The sequence below is a fragment of the Mastigoproctus giganteus genome, chromosome 3 (assembly GCF_048544385.1).
Source record: "Mastigoproctus giganteus isolate SK-2022 chromosome 3, ASM4854438v1, whole genome shotgun sequence".
NCBI classification, from domain to species: domain Eukaryota; kingdom Metazoa; phylum Arthropoda; class Arachnida; order Uropygi; family Thelyphonidae; genus Mastigoproctus; species Mastigoproctus giganteus.
Genome location: NC_143577.1, coordinates 174,260,248 through 174,282,508, shown reverse-complemented (window position 1 = coordinate 174,282,508; position 22,261 = coordinate 174,260,248). Strand labels below are relative to the sequence as shown.

At 38.4% G+C, this 22,261-nt stretch overlaps 1 protein-coding gene across 1 annotated transcript in view; it reads right to left on the bottom strand.

Annotated features, from left to right (window-relative positions):
- Window positions 1-342: 342 nt before the first annotated feature.
- Window positions 343-22,261, bottom strand: part of LOC150088421 (protein dispatched homolog 1-like) — a 57,631-nt gene continuing 35,712 nt past the window's right edge. Inside the window, exons 5-6 of the mRNA XM_090370769.1 lie at window positions 17,147-17,345; window positions 343-2,366 (exon numbers count right to left, since the gene is read on the bottom strand). Coding sequence (XP_090226895.1) covers window positions 347-2,366; window positions 17,147-17,345 — 2,219 coding nt within the window. The 3' untranslated portion in view covers window positions 343-346. The remainder of the gene's footprint in view (window positions 2,367-17,146; window positions 17,346-22,261) is intronic.

Here is a 22,261-nt window from a genome sequence, read left to right as displayed (position 1 = left end):
TAAAAAAACATTAACATCAATTTATTTTCATAACGACTTCATTATCTTCTCGTATATCATTTGGCACTCTTGAGCATTGGTTCATCGACTAGTAAGCCCACTGGCCTTATTACCTCATGAGATCACTGTCGTTTGCTAATAACTCTGATGACAGATGGTTGCCACATGCAGAAAGAGAGAATACACAAGCAAATGTGCGAGTATGCAAGAATTAACACAGAGGCGCAGTTTGATATTTCCGAGCGCCGTTGAAGCGTTTCTGGATTTATAATGGGAAAATACAGGAATGCACCAGGATTTAGAAAAAAAAAAAAAAAACTCAGTTGCTCCATTGTAAAAGGTGCCTCTAGTACCGCTTCCAAACTTCTGCTTCTTCATCGTCTTTTCTGTCCACTGACGCTGGCGAAGATGCCTCCTTCTCTTCATCTCCCCCGATCGTGGAAGAACTGGTTGCGACAGATATGTGTCTTGGGCTGGGATCATCATGGAATGTGATACTAACAATTGGGAGACTGACTTTTCGCGGATGATTACTGGCACTAGAATCTCTCATCTGACACAAGGCAGAAGAGCAGCTCTCTGACCTCTGACGATATATTCTTGTGGAGAGGTGGGATTTTTTACTTGAATGTTTCAACGTGTCTTCCTTCACTTCTCTTATAGTACTGAGAGATTCAAGTTCGTGATTTTCGTTTCGCGGGGGTGGCGAAGTTGGGGGGTATCCAGCACTACACGTTGACATCGTAGATTCGAGAACAGCGTAGGTAGTCTTATCTGCTGGAACGCTAGGAGTCTCACAGCAATGGACGGTTGGATAGTTCAACTGTAGTTGTCCTTTTTGGGGTCCCAAAAGGCTCAGTAATGACTGGAAGAAGAAAGTAGCGTACACCCAGCTGACCGTCATCACGAGCATCAGAAAGGTGCCAATTTGTAGGTAGGAAAGCACTACTGAAGGAAACATCAAAGCTCCAGCTGTAAATGTAGTAAATGCAGCCATAGCGACTGGGCTTCCAATCCGGGAAAGTGAGTAAACAATTGACGATTCCCTGTCTACTTGCGGAGAGAGTCTGTAGGCAACGGCGTAATGAATGGTAAAGTTCACTGCTAAACCCACTGATATCGACACCATAATGCTTTCCAGCACACTCAGTTTCCATCCTAGAAGCACCAGCGATCCTACAACTACTAATATAATAAATGATATTGTGATAATAGCGTATAAACTAACTAGCAGGTTCAGCGTGGTGACCAACAAAGCAAGAAATGCCACGCTGACAGCAAGTCCAATGGCAATTAGTGTTCCCTGCGATAAACTGTCTTGGAGGTCGAAGAACTTGAGATCACTGGTAAACCAACCATTTCTCAATCCTTCTGGCGCAGTCTCCATCATGGCAGACACCCAACTCTCGACTGAAGTTTTAAATTCGTACATATCGGTATATGAATTTGAGTGAGTGAAATCGCTTAGATATTCAACGACAAATACTTTAATCTCGCCTGTAAATTTCGAGAAACGAGGTCCAGCTAGGCCCCTCATCATGTAGTATCCCGAAGTCTGGGTCAGGAGAGAAACGGCTTTCTTTATGCAAAAAGTAAATATTTTCTCGGAATAAGGAAATGTGGATGACTCACAACAGGGAGAACGGTCTGTTTTAGAAATACCGTCAGCACACCGCCTTTCCATCCACGACTTGAAGGTGTCAATGAAGCAGTTGGGCGACAGAGGATTCAAAGCTGATTGATAGAAAGTTTGGTTCCGAAAACTTTTACAGAAGGACAACAACCACTCCTGGGATTCAGGGGCAGCAAGGTTGAAGGAAGTATCGAAAACCAACTTTCCTCTATCAAAAGGATTCAAGTAATTACCATTATCCACAGGCATCACACCCCATACTATTCTTATGGGCATTTTATGGAACAGCTCTCTTTCTTTTACCTTCTCGAACCAAAATAATTTCTTGAGGGAGGCGTCATACTTTTCAAACGGATGATTGGAACTGAAGATCTGAAATTCTGTTGACACAGGAAGACACAGCTTTGGAGAATAAAAGATAACTACAGCGCCACCAGTAGCTACAGCTGTCAAAACGAACAGCCAGAAGTAGCGAGGCTTGACGATAAGGCAGGGTAAGATTTTTTCGAAGAACACCCTGGCGTAGTCGGAGAAAGTGTAATGAAGTATCCACAGAAGATTGCACACTGAAGAACAGCACCAGAATCTCTGAAACTGCGGCAAATAGATGCCAAAGGGAGGGATGCACAGACAGCAGGTACAGGAACACAATTTCTCTGCGATGATCACTGATGCTGGTAACCAGGTAACGGTGAATATGAAGTTTGCCAGAACTGCAGTTGCCGAGAATATGCTGTATAAACAAAAAAAGAAAGAAGATTATTACAAAAGGAATACTGCGCACAATTACATCAATATAACATTTTATCAAATAAGTTTTGAAGGGCATGTGAAGAGCATTAGGGTAGTTTTATTTCATTCCACCATCTAGAAACACGATGATGACCACTCAAAATCAAATTACTGATCAATTTAGAACTTTGTATTTAGTTCGTTTCAACTGCCATCTTAGAACACGTGTTCACGCTGTCAATTATACAGAATGATTCATAATTGGTAATGGGCTGATGGCAGTGTGATCATCAGGCCATCCCTATCCTAGCTAGGAGCAACACAGAGAAGTCTATTTCTGGGTATCAGCTGCTGTTAGCCCCTGCACAATGCGGACGTTGTACCGATATCAGCAGCAGTTTTAGAAAGGTCACTATGAAATTCTGAGTTGTGAAACCACAATGATGTTGTTTAACTTTAATGATTAATTTTTAATCATTGCACTTTAATGATGTTGTGAAAAGATTTTCACGACGTTAACTTTTTAATTCTTTCTAATGAAAATATTCCCGATGAACATCCAAGGAATGAATGCTATTGCGGTAATAAATAGAGCTTAACAAACAACGTTACTTCTTCCAAGGGCCATGTTGACTTTCGGGCTGATCCGTGATTAACGCCTTTATGGCCCTTTGACAGAAACACCAACGGGTCGCTGTCAAATTTGTTGTGCACTTAATGTGTACAGTATCAACGTCAGTTTTGGGGACTTGTTTTCGTGCCTTTCATTTCCGCTCTGTGCGATTAATTCCCTTATAGGCTTTCCAGGTGCTGTAGTTAAATTATAACCACCCTCTACACGTCTAAACCGTATTTTTCCACAGTTAAGCACCCGAGTCATTGTACATACGAATCCTGTTTTATATTCGTGGATCATAAAATTCTGATTTATTTCAGTCTTATGCAAAATGGCAGTTGTCATTTCCCTAAGTAATGTCAGAAAAAATGCATTTTATTTGATAATTCTATCTTCATAAACTTGGTGTTGTTTGTGGCAGAAATAAATCATTCCTTCGCAAGGGAAAAATTCCAAATTCAACATTTTTTAGTAGTATAACGTTGGATTTTTTCACTCTCCCCAGTGTGATTGGAGCTACATTCTGAAAAGACCACTGCTCGTTGGTAAACTCACAAAGATGTCAGTTTAGTAAATTCTGTGCTAAGCATGATGTACTGTACTATTTCTGGATAGCTCAACCGGAGATCAGCTGCTTTTTGCATGTAGATGTGCTAGTCTAAAGCTGCACTATTTGCGTAGCTTTATTAAAAAGTAATTAATCACACAAATTGAGAATAGCAATGGCAGCGTCAATGGTTATTCAGATGCTCTTGTCTAGTGCATTATACGTTTTATCTAGGACTACCGCTATAAAAAATGAACTTATTCCCATCGTCAAAAAAGTGCCTATCCAATTCTTTCTTGAATTTTGTCAAACTCCTGCCTCAGCCACCCTTGCACGCTGCTTATTCCAACTCTCTGCAACACGCTGCGGAAAGTAAACTTCATATTGTCTAGTCTACCGTTTTTCCATGAGATTTGGGCTCCCTCGTTTATTTGACTACCCCCCCCCCCCCTTAGCAACTTAGGTGTGTAAACTCTGCAGGCCATATCTAAGCTGTTTATCATAGGGTTAACACTTGGCCTTCTTCACCAATCTAAACTCCCTTCCAGAAATAAACTATTCAACTTTGTACACCACGATAAATAGTTTTAATAAACGAGCATTGCGCTACAAACCCTTAAACGGGTTCTTGTTCACATGCCATGTTCCATTAGACCCTATTTAATTTTAAGAACACTGGACTAGAGACGCCTCATGCGATATGACGTCAGCAGTTAAAGAAAGGCCCATTTGTAATCCATGTTCCAACTCATTCAGAAGCAATACAAAGCTAAATCTGGAAGGCAGTGGAAAAAGTGCTTGAAGCCGTCGATGATTTTCCAATAAATGATAACTGCGATAAGTGTGCTGACTTTAATTGATACGTTGTGCAATCTAGGAATCCTGTTCGACGATGACAGATCTTTTAGTTCTTCAGCATATTGAACGAAAACTGGGTTTAACTTCCAGCATCTTAATTGAAAATTTATGCAAAGAATAGTTTAATTAGAAACCTGTCTGCTAGCCTGTAACTGTTATTTGAGTAGATACGTACGCGTAAAAGAAGCGAATGCTGGGAATATTTCCTACTCATTGACGCATAAGATTCTCTGTGAAAAAATACTCTTGAAATATCTTTTCTCTACACTATAAAGTGTCCCCGCGAGTAGCACAGTGGGTATAATCACCGTCCTTCCCATAGCGAGTGGAAAAGGTCCTGGTTCGAATCCCGTCGATGACGCGAAGAACTTTAATGGGCTTTTTTTTTTCAGTCCGTGGCTGAGTTAGTCGGTCTCAGGCGTAGATAGCAAGGTTTTTTTCCTAGAAACTGAGTGTTTCGTCCAACAAATCGACATAGAACACACGCACTTAACAGGCATAAGACACAGCATGGCAGATGAATTTAATTATTCGGGTGGCCTAAATATAATAGTTTTTTTTTTTTGTCTCAGGTGGACAGCAAAGTCCATCTCCCCAAAACTCGGGTTTTTCGTCCGATAAATCGACCAAAGAACTATTCTTTTCGAAAGTTCGTTTACAATAAAGATAATGCGCGCAAAAAGAGAAATAGAATTATATAGTTGAAAAGATCACAAGAACACGGAGTTTTTCTTCTGATTGGCTGTTTGAAACCTCACTATATTAAAGCAACAGACATTTAGTGTGCGCGGATAGTCTAACTTATACTATGTTTTCCATAACGTGCACTTTATGGGCGCTTTTTGATTTAAATTAATAAAACTTCTGAATACAATTAGAAGATAAGTTTCATGTCCGTGTTCTTAAAAATCTCTGATTTTACGTGCGAATGAACTATGGAAGGTAAAAACAATATTTTCTCCGTATATCAACGTAGACGTTGATTTCACTTTAAACAGAATATTAGGACTATTGAGGCCATCGTGGGTATAACGGTTGGTAGGATCGCATTTCTCCCCACAGCGGGTGGAAAAGACCTGAGTTCGAGTCCCGTCGATGAGGGGAGGAATTTTTACGGGCCTTTTTCACAACGTGACTGAGTTAGTCGGTCTCATGCGAGGGTAGCATGGTTTTTTCTCTCGTAAACTCGGGTTAATCGACCACAGAACACACAATATACGTGGAGCAACATTAAGTCCATAAGAACCATTGAGCTTGGATTCCACTTAGGAAAAAAAAACAGACTAAGCGAACACAGAACAGTGACAAACTTACGTAATTTATACTTTTGGCTAACTGTTTCAAAAAATCTACTTTGAAGTAGATTTTTGTGCTCCCTAATGGGCTTAGGCACAGCAAAATACACCCTTGTGGTGTATTTTAGCCTGGGGTTGAAAATTGTATGACTTTGTCCATTAAATCTTAGTTCACCAAGCGGTATCTATAGAAAACCTACTCATTCTGTTCAATTACTAATAGTCACCCTTAGGCGGAAATCCGTTTTACGTGTGAAAGAGGTCAATGCAAAAAAGGAAATTATTATTCCTCAGGTATAAACTTAGAGCCAGAATTATAATACTCAGGTTCGTTCTTTATGCCAGAGGTTATCCCTTCCTTAACAAGGTCGTAATTCTCTAGAGGGGTTTCAGTGGAGACATATCAAATTGGCACTTAAAATCAGCGAATGTTTAGGAACACGGGCATAAAACTTGTCTTCTCCTGGTATTAACCAATCGCCTGCACGTTCCGATATTCCGGCAAACCTAATAAGATAAACAATGCACCTTACCCAATTAGTTGAGCAGGATTTCCCAGATAAAGATGCGGCTCAACTTCGGTTAGACAGCGATGCTGATATTTTCACGAATATAATGGGGCAAACAGAACTCGCAGCATTTTACACACAGACTCCAATAAGACAGGGCTGAAATTTAAATTAAATTAAATTAGCCTCAATGGAAGCCCTTGCCATAACTAAATTTAGGTTAGGACATTCACACGTTGAATGCTAGACCCCAAAAGGACAGGTGGAAGGACCAGAGTTTGTCTGCCAGGGAAAAAAGTTGACGAGCAGATATCATCTTTTAAGGGCCCGAAAGGTGATATAGTTGTACACGTTGGCACTAATGACATTATGAGTAGGAGATCTGCAGACTTACTTAACAAGTACAGGTCAATGCTGAAAAAAAGTCGCGAGTTAGGGTTAAATTTGAAAGTGTCTGCAATTCTGCCCAGACACGAAAGGAGGGAGTATATGATGAGAGCATTGTCAATCAATTCGGCCCTGGAGAAACTCATGGGGTAGAATTTTTCCTAGCATGGTCTGTGCTTGTTAACAGGAGAGACTGCTTCTATAGGGATGGGATACACTTAAAGAGACAGGGTGCAAGAATATTTGCTGATGCTATCGAACCAGTGTTAGATGGCGCGGAAAACTGCTAGCTTGGGAAGATTTACAGACTAACAGAAGCCGCTGGCAGAGGTGGAAGTGATTCTTGCAATGCTTCTATTGGAATGAGCAGTAGCCTGGAAAGCAAGTTGCTGGGGATTTCATGAACTGCTAGGAGTCATCATGGAACAAGTAAATACATGGGCTGTGTTACGGCAACTAAGAGTAAGAACAGGTACATGTACACCAATACTATTAGTATAGTAAATAAATTTGAAGTGCTGGTCAGTACATCAAAGACGTGGTGTAACAGAGATATAAGAAATGCAGAATTGAAATTTGCGGAGGACCAAGGTTCACAGAAAAGATAGGGAGGCGGGGTTACGCTGTTATTAAGAAACATAAAATCTAAGGCAGTACATCCATTTGACATGGGTGGACAGTGCAATGTTGTGTCAGTTTGGTGTGAAATAAGCACTGGGAAAGCAAAAATGAGGGTAGGAGTGTGTTATAGGACAAATGACTCCGTATTGTACTCATCAGAGTACAATACGGAGAAATATAGTGGGCCAGTAAATCAGATTGTCTTATAATGGGGGATTTTTACATCCCAGATCCTGATTGGAATTTGTGGATTTACTGGATGATTGTTTTCGACATAAGCATGTTCGAGAGGGAAACAAGAGGGAGCAATACTCTTGATCTGATTATCAGCAGTGATTATTCATGCATTAAAAATTTACAGATAAATGAATCACTAGGCGGCGGTGATCACAGTGCACTGATGTGGGGTTTATTTAAAGATGCAACTACCATCAGGGGTAAAGGGAAGAGTTTTTGCTTTCGTAATGATGACTACAGTCGTCTCAGAGATTTTTTAAATTCTATACAGTGGGACCAACTGATGATGTTACCAACAGCAAATTCTAAATGGGTAGCTTTCAAGGAATTAATCTTGGAAGCTACTAGGCATCTCATACTAACTAAGAAATACTGTTCAAGATTTAGGCCCAAATGGATGTCAGATGAACTAATGAAACTCGTGGAAGAGAAGAAAAATGTATGGGATGCACATAAATTGTCAGGCAACACAGAAGCCTATAGTAGACATAAGCTAGTCTGTAGTCAAGTCACAAAAGAGGTTAGGCAAGCGAAGGCAGATTGTGAGAAATCTTTGGCAAAGGATGCAAAGAAAACAGGAAATAGTTCTTTACTTGTGTAAACTCTAGAAGGAAGGGGATGAATCAGATTGGTCCACTTGATATCGATGGTTTGACTGTTGATGATCCTACTCAAAAAGCTGACAAAACTGAATGAGTATTCTGCAGGGAAGTGGAAAACAAGTAGCTTATTAAACTCTAATAGGGAGCTAAATGATTTTGTAATAACTGAGAGCAAAGTGGAGAAGAAATTTTGAAGTTAAACATAAGAAAGGCACTTAGGGTGGATGGGATCTATCCAGTTATATTAAACGAGGCAGCAAAGGAAGTAAGCAAACCCTTGGCCATAATTATGAGAGCAACATTGAACTCGGGGGCCCCACGGACTGTAGATGTGCAAATGTATCTCCAACTCACAAAAGGGATCAAAGGGCGACACGAGCAATTACAGACCTGTTAGTTTAACTTCTGTTCCGGGGAAAATAATGTAGTTACTGGTTAAAGAAGCACTGCAAGGATCATCTAGAAAAGACTATAGTAATAATTTAGACAGAGCATGGGTTTGTTAAGGGAAAGTCTTGTGTGACCAATTTGATTGTATACTATGATGTGGTCACAAAGGAACTGGATGCTAAAAATAATTTTGATATCATATACTTGGATTTCAAGAAAGTTGTTGATACTATTGCACATGGAAGACTGTATCAATTGTAGCAGTATGGCATTAAGGGGAAGTTGCTACAATGGATAAAAGGGTGGTTGAGCGGGAGAAGACAGAGTGGTAATCAATAGACACTGCTCTTCGTGCACTAATGTTATTAGTTTTGTCCCGCAGGGTTCGGTGTTGGGCGCATTGTTGTGTTGTAAGAACAAAATTCTTACACTTATCCTAGCGAATGTTATATTATAAATATTATAACATAACAAGAAAAAAGATGTATATAGTAAATAATATTATTTACATAGGATGATTTTCAGCTTAGATTGCGATCGCTCTGTCCATACAGTCAAGCAGGGGAGGATTAACGTAACAACGGGGAGTAGCAGGACGGTACACAAGACAATGGGAGCACTGGAACACTAGTACAAAGGGAGCACCGCAAGGCCAGTTCATGGTCGCATAAACAGAAAGTGAGCAGTTCTTTGGAAGGAAAGAACAAGGGAACCGACTCCCCCTTGTGGATAGAAAGATTTTAAGAACTAAGAGGGTGAAGGAGACCCTGGATGCGACATACACCTGTGGTAATGGCTAGCCGCTAGATGAAAGAGACCGACTCCTTGAGCCCTTATTAATTTCAAGGAGCGGTAGAGAAAAAACAGAGTGGACTAATGGCGGTAAGTGAATCGGGAATGATCACAAGGAAATATCTAGAAATTTCTAGACGCCCTGTAGTTCATCGAAGTTGATGGAAATTTCGTAAACAGGAAGTTACCCCAGGAGAGGGAAGGGCCAAGAAAAACGGAAGAAGTGGGAGAGAGCGAATGAAAATAATGAGATGATGGAGAACGAACGACGATTGGATCAAAATAGAATGAGCGGCTGAAACAAAAAGCAGATGCAAGACAGGGAAGGAGTTAGGAGTTTTTTGTGGGAGAGTTGTGAGTTTTGGCGGTGTGGAAGTTGAGAGAGTTCCCGTGGAGATGCCTGAGTGATGTGCGGCTGGAAAGAAATCCCGAGAAGTGCCGGGAGAATCGCCAGAAGGTAGCGGACAGAGTAATGAGTTGCTGTTTAAGAGTTGTTGGAATAGGAAGGAGATAGCCGTTGTAAGATGGAAACACCTATGCTGGAGCTGAGAAAAAAAGGATCGAAAAAGCCTCGGTATAGCAAGATAAGGAAGAGCTACATAGCCAGGCTTCTTAGTAAAGTAGTAAGAAGAGTCCTGATAATTCTATTATGCTTCCCAGTTTCGTCGAACTGATCAGACGCCCAAAATCAGGCCGGAGCAACTTATTTAATAGCCGTATGGAAAGAAGAGCGAGTTCCTGAACGTAGGAGAATCCCTGTAGATGAACAGCAGTACTTTGCCGATGAAAAATTCCAGTTGGAGCCTGATGATGCCCTATGCTGTTGATGATGAGTCGCCCCTGAACTGAGAAAAGGTAGTGTAAAGAGTGATTCCCTAAGTTAATATGTAAGTACGAGATAATAATTTTAAGCTAGATTTGAAGAGAAGGACTTTAGAAAAATGTTTATTTAGTTGATAGTAGATTTGGGATTGATTAGTATAAAAGGAAGAAAAGGGTTCATAGATGTATGTACTTCATCTCAAGGATAAGTTAAAGCAAGGAAGATTTAGATACATGTACTTGAGACTGGTATGTTCTAAGTTAAGATGTAAAGGTGTTCTATGTACTTGAAACGTTACAAGATATTAAGATTGAATTATTTTGGAAGGGATAAATTAATGAAAGATTATAGCGGGGATTTATAAATCTAGGACAATGTCCCTAGAGGTGTTAAGCCCACTGAGGTAATTCCAGTTGGGAAGTTTAACTGTTAGAAAGTAAAAATAATGTTATGAGATGTAACCTAAACCAGAAGGAGAAAAAGCAGAAAGACACCAAGAGATATATTATATCATTTGCTATTAATTTTACATCTTAACACACATATAATGCCAGTTATTAACATTATACCAATTGATGTTGTATGATACAATTTTTTAATGTATATACTGTGAAATAAACAAATTTGTATGTGTTTATCATGTGTAGTATTGAGTCATTCTGAATACTCAGCCAGTCCAGAGGAGACATACACGAACTATTATTCCCCCAGAATCTGTGATCTTCTGTGCAGTATACAAGTCAGTGTTAACGTGGAGGGGAGGTAAATTAATGGGGAAATTTAATTGAGAAATACAAAGTTAAAAGAGGTGGGTCTGGAAGGTAACTTGATTTATTAATAAATAATAAATAATAATAAAAAAAAAAAACTATTAACAACCAATAACCCCCCCCCCCCCCACAGTGTTGTATATTTTTCAATGATATTGATGATGGTATATCAGGCTTAGTTTTGAAGTTTGCAGATGATACAAAGTTTGGCAGGGTTGTTAATGACAGTATGCTATTGCAATAAGATCTAAAAAAGTTGGGCGGTGAAGAGGCAACTGAAATATAACATTGACAAATGTATGGATATCATCACCATCAGTGGCCTGTGATCACTGCCACCTAGTGGTTTCTTTATCTGTAAATTCTTAATGCATGAATAATCACGGCTGAAAATCAGATCAAGAGTATTACTTCCTCTGGTTGCTTCTGTAGAAAACAATCTGGGGTAGCAGTAACCCTAGAGAAATGTACCAACTGTGTGGTACTACATTCAGGGTAGTGGAGAATGAAAAAAAACCTGGGAGTAATTGTGCATTCAGATATGAAGTTTTCTGAGCAGTGCAGACAGGCTTCCGAGAGCAGGTCACGGGGTCTTGTCAATAATATACAGGAATAAGAAGGTGATTATCCTCTTGTATAAGGCAAGTCAGGCCACCTTGAGTACTGCGTACAGGTCTGGAGGCCTCATTTTAGGAAGGACGTAGAATTGCTAGAGCGAGTACAAGAAGGGCAACAAGACTGGTGAGGGGAAAAAAGGGGGCGCTCTTACCAAGAAAGGCTAAATTCCGCAAATTGCAGCGTCTGGAGATTAGGCAACTGCGAGGTGATCTGATTGAGGTGTATTAGGCCTTGAATGGTTTGTGCAGGCTCAAACCGAAGATAGATAGTTGTAGAATAGATGTGCGGAAAATAGGCTTTGGCCAGCGGGTACTTGATTGCTGGAACAGACTTTCATCTATCGTTGATACCTTTAAAGACATTCAAGGAAGAAGTGGACAAACATCTGGAGCGAACAGATGGATAGGTGAAATGGCAAGTTTTTTTTTTTTTTTTCTGCCTGATGCCATATAAGCGTGCTTTCTTGCATCATATGCCTCTGCTAATGCTAATATTGCATTTTGTTTTGTCACAAACCTAGTACTAACGGAGAATAAATTTTTTTTTTTTTTTGCCTGTCTGTTACTAGATAACTGCGCCTCCGTAGCCAGGTGGGAAGGAGCAGCAGTGCGTAGCACATGCTTCTTGATTAGACCGGGGTTCGAGCCCGTCACCACCAAATACGGAGTATGCGGAAAGGTCAAGGAATGACCACCGCATATCCCGGAGCAATATGGCCTTAGTTGCTAATGCTCCTAAAAACCAAATAACAAACAAACAACTAGATAACTAATGGCTAGCTGTTTGATTGACAGATGATAAGCCAATTAGACACAATTGCATATTCGTGTTGAGCACTATTATTTGCTTTGATATTTTCAGATCCGTGTTTTCCGCATGAAGTCTATAATAGTCCCTCAATCATTAATGAGAAAATGGACCACATTTTATCATTAATGTGTTAAATTCATTTAAATTAAAATTTCGGTCATAAAGGGAAAATATTATTATCGTTTAGCTTTACAAGCAACAACTTGTTAAAATAACGTTTAATATAACCTTGTGTTTTTGCCTGGCACTCCCCACAAATGACTAACGAAATTAGAAAGGAAGACCATTAGAAAACACTGAGGCCTTAGCTGAGAGTTACCGACAGATTTTGTTAGCAAATTACTTGAAGGGCACTCCATTAACTTAAGTGAAGAAAGAAATGAAATGAAAAATGGCAAACTACGAATGTTGAGCATTATTAAAAGTTTTAATTAAAAATGAATCTTAAAACCTCAAAACTGAAGAATGGAACTACAGTCCTCTCTTAGCTGTGAAAGCCTAAAATGTATAAACCATTTCCAAGGTTATGGATTCCAGAAACTTTTCGCGATAAAGCATTGTCAGGGGAAATGGGATGATATCTGAATAGATAATCAGTGATTTTAAGCATCCCGTTAAGGGGTCATGCAGAAAATATATCCCTATTCCAAAATTTCAATCTTTTAGTGTAAAATCGACGTATCTTCTCAGAAATAAGCACTTATGAGTAAGATTGACAATCAATGATGCCTCTGTTTTTCTAAACTTGAGGGTGGTGGCGCTTGTAGATCAAATGGTCAATTCCTGGAGGCCTTTGATTCATTCTTCTGCTCTAACATTTAATTTTGCAGTTCTAATTTCATGGCTTTTCTTCATTTAAACTAGCACATTGGTCTTCAAGTCATCCATAATTATTACATTATCAGTGAGTCTTCCCCATTAGAATTAAAAAAAACAAAACAAAAAAAAACATTGAGGTCATTTGTGAGATGCGCTGAAAAAAAAATGTAATAAAATTATCCATTTTTCCAATTCAAATTACACAATTAAAAAAAATGTAATAAAATTTATCCAAAGATATTTTTTGGCTTTTACGAAGAATAGTTTTTATGTGAAACTTATTCCAGCGAAAGTTCACTAAACATTTTTGAATACTGCATTAATACAGAAATTTTTTCCTTTTGACACGTGCCTCTGTGCGCTTAATTTTATCAACAAGTCCTGTAATCTGAGAATACCATTTTACGATAACAGATTTTCCACGCAGCTGACAAAAAAGGGGCATTTTCCTTAGTAATAACCTGGAGGAGTCGATACTAATAAACCAAATGATATATTTTCGTTCATAGATGACAACCTTCCCTTATGCGTGGTTATTGTGTTAAAGGCAGCTTAAAACTTTTTACTTACGGTATTAACCAATTATGCTGCTTGAGAAATGGAAAAGTATTACAATCGAAATACATAAAATGCCAGTTAATCAATGTAAATGATCTGAATAGCGCGGTCCTTCAGTTCGCTTTCTTACAGATTTTAAGATCCACTCGATTTAGTGATCCAAGAACGTTAAAATTTAAATGCACGAATCATTCGTTAGAAAATACATGAAATGCTACTAATCGCAGCCATACTTCAAATCTAAATGGTCCTCATAAAAGATAAAGAGTGAACTTATGACATTTTGATTGTTTTGAAAATGTGCAAATATGATTGGAGAGTAGTTAAATCTGATTCAAAATCTTAAGATCATTAAGACTTAATTCTGTTAAGTGTGAACAAACAGAAGTTCGTATGAAAACAACTTGTGGTTATTGAAATTATTCTCCTTACCTTTATATTTCCACATTTGTTTTTGCTAATAAATTTATTTTAGATTTTTTAGGGGTGCAGTGTAGTACCTATTGATGCTAATAATGATAGCTTTTATTTCTTTTATTCTGTGTGTGCATACTAGTCTTTATGAGTTCGAGACTTCTTGTGTAAATCGACGCTTTTACATCAGGGCAACAGTTTTCAGCTTAGTATAAACTAGGAAGGGGTAAAAAACTTCCAAAATTTGTGTGAGTCACGGTGTTATCCATTACAACATAACCGAATGTATTTCAGAGTGGTTCGAAGCCAGCTGAAAAATGATCAGTTCATAAAGGATTCTTCTGAAGGATCTGTCAGAGAGACGTGATTTACTAGAATGGCCTGAGGAGGGCAGACTGGAAGATAAAGAGAAGCAACGAAATGTGGCAAAACCTTTTCAATGTGTGATCTGATACTCTGGAACAGTGATATGATAACAAGACAAGATTAAACGTGGCAGTTGAAACCAAATTCGAAATAGTAATTATAGGAGAAATGGTGTTATAGAAGGAGGAATTATATGCTTTGGTCATCATTACACATCATTGATCTGATTAGTTAAAGAATTGCATGTTTTTCATCGGTGCTTGCTTCCAGTCACATAGCTCCATGAGGAGCTATGTGACTGGAAGCAAGTTGTTGTGACCACCAACAAATTCTTCCCACTGCATCGATCGTGTGCTATACGAGCAGCATCGCAAAGGGACATACCCATAAGTTCACAGGCGCCTCAGTAGCCAGGTGGGAAGGAGCAGCAGTGCGTAGCACACGCTTCTTGATTAGACCGGGGTTCGAGCCCGTCACCACCAAATACGGAGGATGCGGAAAGGTCAGGGAATGACCACCGCATATTCCCGGAGCAATATGGCCTTAGTTGCTAATGCTCCTAAAAACCAAATAACAAACAAACCAGAAGTTCACTGATCCCATACTTCCACCTAGTTGCAGGTCTTTCTCTGCACCTCTTCCCCTCGGTTTTTCCTTCCATTATATTCTTCAACAGAAAGTTTTCCCTTACTATATGACCAAAAAACTTGAGTTTTCTTCTGTTGATGCTATGAAGAAGAATTTTAGGCCTGCCAATTTTATTCAATACCCACTCATTTGTTCTTCGATCCAAGTAAGAAATACGCAGTATTCTCCTGTAACACCACATTTCAAATGCCTCAATTTTCTTCCTGTCAACTCTTTTCATATTCCAACCTTCACATCCATAAGTGGCAAATGGAAAAATTAATGAATCAATAATTCTCTGTTTAGTCTTGATCTCTCCATAATTTTGCCAGATCAGTGACCAACGTTTTAGCAGTCACTATTTTTATTTATTCTTGACCCTAAGTAATCAGATTCATCAACTTCTTCGATATCTTGCCCATTAACTTTCACTTTACTGGAACTGAGATAATCACCATAATTTTAGTTTTACACACATTCAGAAACAATCATTTTTTCTTACTTGCTTCACATACTCTCCTCAGAGTTTCTTTAAGATGATCCTTAGAATTGCAAATTACCACAGTATCATCTGCATAACGAAGGTTGTTTATTTTCAGTCCTCCAATTTTGATGCCAGTCTCTAAATCTTCCAAAGCTTCACGCATGATATCTTCGGTATAAAGATTAAAAAGGTGAGGTGACAAATTCAGCCCTGCCTGACACCGTTACCTATTGTGAAAAGTCCGTGTTTCCCATGTTCGTTCTCACAGTTCCTGGTACAGTAGCTTAATCAGCTGAATTATGTGGAATTGATTAAAGCTACAGGTGTGAAGGGCGCCGAGTTTTTTCATAAAATGATTGTAAAAATTTGGGAAACGGGACGGTGGCCACCAAATTGGAAGAAATCAATTTCATCGGTAGGCTGTTTAAATAGCGAACTGTCATATCTCTGTTTGCTTTTTGAAAATGAGATGACCTAACTAAATCTTACTAGTTCATAACCTCAGCGGTAGGTGGAAGAGCAAATTCCAACTAGGTTTCTCTATATGGCTAGCAGTTTCTAGTTGGTACGTGTACAGCAGTTTTTCTGTGTGAGTTTTTGTTTACAAGTTACCGTTTTAAATGGAAACGTCTTATACTATGGAGATATTGAATTTCTGAGTGTTTATTCATGCCAAATTTGAAAAAAAGGAACCATCAAGCCTTGTAAACTGAAACATTGAACAAGCTAAAAAAAAGAACGAAACGAGCAAGAGCTGGCAATACAGTAATGTTCAACGTGTGACCTCATTACAACCGTGAAACGTTGAAAGAATTTTGTCGCTAGGATTTTAAGTTGTTTCGTAACTTCTTTTTCCCTCAGATTTGGCTCCAGGGGATTTCTTTCTTTTTTTTTTTTTTGTTCTGAAAGCTTCAAGAACATCACCGAGGCAACTAGGAGATATTCTTGAAGGGCATCTCCTAGTTGCCTCCGATAGGACTCTAATGGAGAAGGTTAAGCAACCGTGAAGAGATGGTTGGCCTCTCAAGTTGAAGAAATCTTAATGAAGAAAACTACATTAAAGGCAACTTTATCTACGATTACATTTTTTATTGTTTTAAGTATATCCTCATTACTTCAAATATTATTCAATAAGTTGCATTACTTTTAATCCTATCTTACTAATAAAAGATAAATTTAGGCAATTCAAAAACTGTATGAGTTGAAGGCAAGGCAAGGCAAAACAAAACAAGCAAGCCTCAAGTAATCCAATCAAAGGTGATTTAACATGAAACAGTTTTCTGATCACGCGGCAACTATCAATCATAACTGCCGCTGAAATTCATGACATCTCTTTATTTAATCAAATGGCGTGTAACACACCTTACTGGTTGTATAAGAATGTGGAATAAGGAAAGTTAAGTTAATAAAAAGAAAGGGGCTCGAGATCTTTATTTCTATTCATTCCTACCGCATTTGTTTGATGCATACTTTACCTCTTTTATTTTATCTATTTTTGAATATCGCTTTACATCAAGACAAAATGATTTTATTCCAATGAGATGGCATTTATGATACAAAGAAAACTATTTAAGCCAGAAAATGTTTTGTAACTAAATGTCATTATGCGCACAAAAAGTGGATCTCAAAGGCTCGTACCTGACGCATCGCACGACTGTGATGCTACTAATGACACTTCCAAAGAAGGCAGCAGCTGTGGTGACACTGGTGATGAACATGGAGAGAGACGCGTGATGCAGCGTGTCCCGGACTAATTTCACTAAAGTTCCATTGTTTTTCTCTGCCTTGGCGCAAGTCCAGATTTTACAGTAGATGAAGATATCGTCTACACCAATTCCTGTTGATGAAAAAAACGCATCATTAATAAGTCAGAAGTATTTTCTCGCTTTTATAAATGAACAAAAACATGCTTTATACACTGATGGTTTGCAGGGCCTCGAAAGGATAAATCATCAGTTGTTGAAATAAACATATCAAAGTCTCAAGCATCATTATCTAACATGAGTAGAAAGTTCTGAAGGATATTCCAAAAGTAAGGCTACACAAAGACATTATTTATTACCACAGAGATAAAACTGCGTATACATTAATCATTTATATAGTCACTTGTATTAAACAGGAAGTTTATTAGTAATTTAAGGGGTACCAATCGTACTTCTCGTCTCGCTGTCATTATGGCTTGGCTGTCTCACGTATATACAGACCTAGTGCACTATTCTTGCTGTTCAAACAGTACTCGTACTCAAGCAGATGCTAGTAAATCGTGAACATTTCTGCATGTCATATCTGTTTGGACCTTACCTTTGGAACATTCCTACTTTTTATTTGATAGCAGTAGTCAGGAAATATTGGTAATTGTAGTAATCTGCGATATTATAAAAGCAATGAGCTACTAGGCTCTTGGCAGTCGCCTCCTTTCACCCATTTCTGGATAATGGATTAAATCAATGAGTTAATACTTAATCTATTTGGATTAGGTACTAACTCCCGTTCTGTTTACTGAAGACGTCCTTGTTTATTATTGAATTCATAATCTGAGGTAAAAGCACGTCGCAATGAAGTAACCATTTGTGGGTGCAATATTGGAGGGGATTAGAACTAGAGAGAACAAATTTAAGGTTTGTTTGAGGAGCTGAAATTGAACTGCCTCAAGTATTGCAGTTTAGGGGACATATATCCAACCAATGTTTAAAAATATATACAGCCCCTTGCAAAAATCCGACTTTTTGAAGATATTCAGTTTATCTAAGCAGTGATATTGAACAATTAAGAAAAAGTGAAACTTTTTCAGTTACCAATGTTCAATATTTTCCTAATATTAAATGACGACAAATTATATTTGCTAAGATCAGTGACACGTTACCTGAGTTTTTAGATATATTGTATGAACGAAATTAAAAAAAATATTCACGCGCAAGTTTTCGCTAGTCATTTGATGATGCTGAAGCGTCCGCAGAATTGCTCACTTAAAGTGTTGATTGTAAACACGTCATATTTTTCATAAAATCGTTAAGGAGGATCTGAGTAAGGTCTTAAGCAAGCAGATAGAAGAAAATGTTTCATTTGGTTCAGATGGAGTACCGCTGATAGTATAAGGGAAGTGTTTTACGTGGATACAATTAATTTCGCCACAAAATCTTCGATTTTTATAGTGGACGAATGAAAGATGCCAAAGCTATCGGTGGTGATTTTAATTAATCCAACTGCTAAAATTTAGAAGCAGCGGTGCGCAAGTTTCCAGCTAATTTTTCTTTATTAATACTACTTAGAACTTAGGTTTTTGTAGAGAGAGAGAGGTAATCTTGGCTGCCCTGGAGCAATATGTCAATGCAGTAGGTGAAAGCATTCAGATCAACTTTGTATTTAAAGACCTTTGCTAGTGCGTGTCACGAATTGTTAATGAAAAGGATGAAATATTATGAAATACGCGAATTGTTGCAGTCTTGTATGAAAGCTTTGTCAATCAGAGTTGTCATATATTTGGACTTTTACGAACTAAATGCCTCTGCTTCACTGTGCTGATTCGTAGGCATCGGCTTTCGGACCACGGTTAGTTTTTATTTACATGAGTGACGTACCATTTAATAGAGATATACACTATAATGCAAGGCTTCTACTGTACGCAGGCAAAAATAGTGTCAAAACTTTATAAATGAAACTAAGCTTCATTAGAAAAAAAATTTACAGTTTGATATTTTCATTACTAAGTTGACAAATTGTATAATAATAGTGCAGGGTGCCAGATGAACAAAATATGACCGTTGTAATAAAGTAAACACAATCTTTCAGTCTTTTTTTCTGATTGGATCATAAAATACTTTTCTTGCTTAAATCACCCTAACAAGTTTCCAACTTATTTTTCATAGGGGAAACTTATGAGATCCGATCTTCTGTTATTCCCTGAGATTCATATTTTTGTTCCCTAGTTCTTGTCTCACTTACGAGGGAGAACAGATCTTCCTCATTCATTTTACTCAATCTCTTGAATGCTTTATACACCTTAATCAGATCTTCCCCCCAACCCTTAGAGGTCGAAGTGTCAAACTTCATGCCAGATTCAATCGTAACTGAAGTTTTTATCGTCTTGAAGCGCTTTTAGTTCCCCCCTCTCTCTCTCAAACGTGACTCCAGGATTTCTGTTCCCCGAATGCATCTTACGTTTAGAGATATTAAACTTTAGTTGAAGTTGATTTTTGAGCATCATGGTCTGGCTAGTATTGTTAATCACCAGTCCCACCTTAAAATCATCAACAATATTTAACAGCTTCCCTTGGATTCTCTCATAAATATCATTTATTAATAACCCTGAAACACCGAAACCTGAGGGGACAACTTGTTACTGATCCACCTTGAAGAATGACAACTTTCGTTCTCCTATCTTTTAGCCAGCCTAAAACTAACTAAGTTCTTCCAGTTTACATCGCAGCCTTCCATAAGGGACAATATCAAAAGTTTCACTAAAGTCTTTACTCTGTATATATAACGTCAAATTGTTACCTGCATCCAACCGTTTAATAATTTACCACATTGGTCAGGCATGACTGAGTATGCGCTCTTACCCACCGCATACTCATATCTATTCAAGATACTATTTTTGTCGAGATGTCCTGAATCGCATCCTTGGTCATGGTCTTCATGATTATGGTTAACTACATGAACTTCATGATTTTCTTTGCCATAGAAGTCAAACTCACTGGCCTATAGTTACACAACTATTTAGAACCACCTCTGTGGAGATTAGAGCTTCTCCAATCCAAGGCGTTCCAGAATTAAATGATGCTTTCATTACTATTCCAATGGTTTCATACACTCACATTCAGCCCTTTAAATTATAATTGAATATATACCATCCTCCTCGGAGCTTTTCCCTCCTTTACTCTTAGTAGCGTCTCCGATTACTTTGCAGAAATGTCTCTTTAACACTCTCCAGAGATTACAGCTTGCTATAACTATTGTTTAAAATGGTTGTTTCTGCTTGTCTTATTTAAAAGAGAAGAGAATAAATATATGAATCCTTTGTCGTATTCAGCTTTCGCTCATCATGGTTTTGTTTCGGGAAAACTTCTGCTTCGTATCGCATGATCTTCATCATTGGGTCAAAGGTACTTGTTTACCCGAGATCATCCTCGATTAGTTACTATGTTGGTAGGGAGGGGGAAGCGTGAGATCAAGAGAGGATGAAGACGGCAAATTGAATTCTGTTTATTATTAAGCTCCTGTTGTGGACTTTAGTTTCCATGGTGAGATTCGAATCTGCACAGAAACGAGTCGACACGGTTGGGACATCTGGCCATAGCGCTTTTATTGATCACTAATCCGAGAGTTTAAAAGTGAAATAGATATTCAAATCATAGGAAGATTGACCTACGGATTTCTAGAAGTCTGAACTTTTTAAAGAATCTGAAAAATGTCGGTCGATACAAGAGTTGACGATTCTTTGCTGCAAAACACCGGTAAGATTGGTATGGATTTCATTGCCTTAAAACGTGGTGTTCCACTTTAAAAATTGTAGAATATTTTGTCACAGGACTGTCTTCTGAATGCAGAGCCATAAACTGAATAGGATCACCAGTCATAGTATTCTCCGAAAGCCTGAAGAATTCTGCATATCATACAGCACTAGAAATTCAATCAAGTGAAAGATCAAGGCAACAAAAACATGAAGTATTTGAGAGAATCTAGAGATGCCGTGATCATTTAAATACCTGCCATCTCTTCAATGACCATGACTTAATTACTTTAAATTCACAGCCTGATATATTTTACTTTTATTGGAGATATTTACACCCGAGTCCCAAATAAGAATTTGCTAGAGTTGACTGGTAAACAGATCGATCACTTCATATTGCTTAAAGAACAAACAAGCATATCTCAGCGGATCGATATCGGTGTCCAAATTAAAAGCTATACGTCATTACTTCCAGTCCTCATCTACCAAAACTCTCACGATGGCTAGATAAGCGCTGGCGACGTCAAAAGCTGCGCCATCATCACTAACATACTCTCGACAGCTAGACCTGAGATATTATTATCTTTCTCTCTGGTGTATTTGTGATGCCTGTCAGCGAAAATGAGTTGCAGGTAAAGAATTGAACTTAGCAAAAGCACTCACTAGGACTTCTGGGAGTTTACTGTTGTGGAAGTAATTAGCTCGCAGTATCGCCAGACACTGTTAGGTATAATCCGTCACCTGTAGCCTCCCACTACTTTGGTCGTACGACAGCTTTGGAGCTGCTTCCTTTCGAACGAATAATCAATTTATGGTTTTCTAAGCTATAAGAGAAAGACAGAAATATGCGGCAACGGAAAGGCAATTTAGAATCGCTTTTAAAATAAACTACGGTGCAAATAGCAACTTTGTTTCAAAATGTCTAAAAACAACCTATAAAACATTGGCAGTAAGTATCTTCTCTTTATCAGATGCCTGAAGCCAATAAACATGAATACGGTATGCACAATTTTGCATTAAGTCCTGAAAATATCGAGACTTTGTACTTGATGCCTCACATGCTGTTTAGATCAAACCTGTCATCTTTTGTCAGAAAAATGCTCATTCGGAAGGAAACCGCAACAAATGGCGGTCTCACGGGTATGAATAAGATCACTATCGACTTTTGGGTTAGTTAAGGTACTGTGTGGAGTCTTTCGCAGATGAACGATGACGTTTACTTCAAATACATTAGCTGAAGGTGGCCTTCTGCTGCGATTATTTCCAAGGGAAGGCGACTATGCCATTCCAATTACAAAAGACAC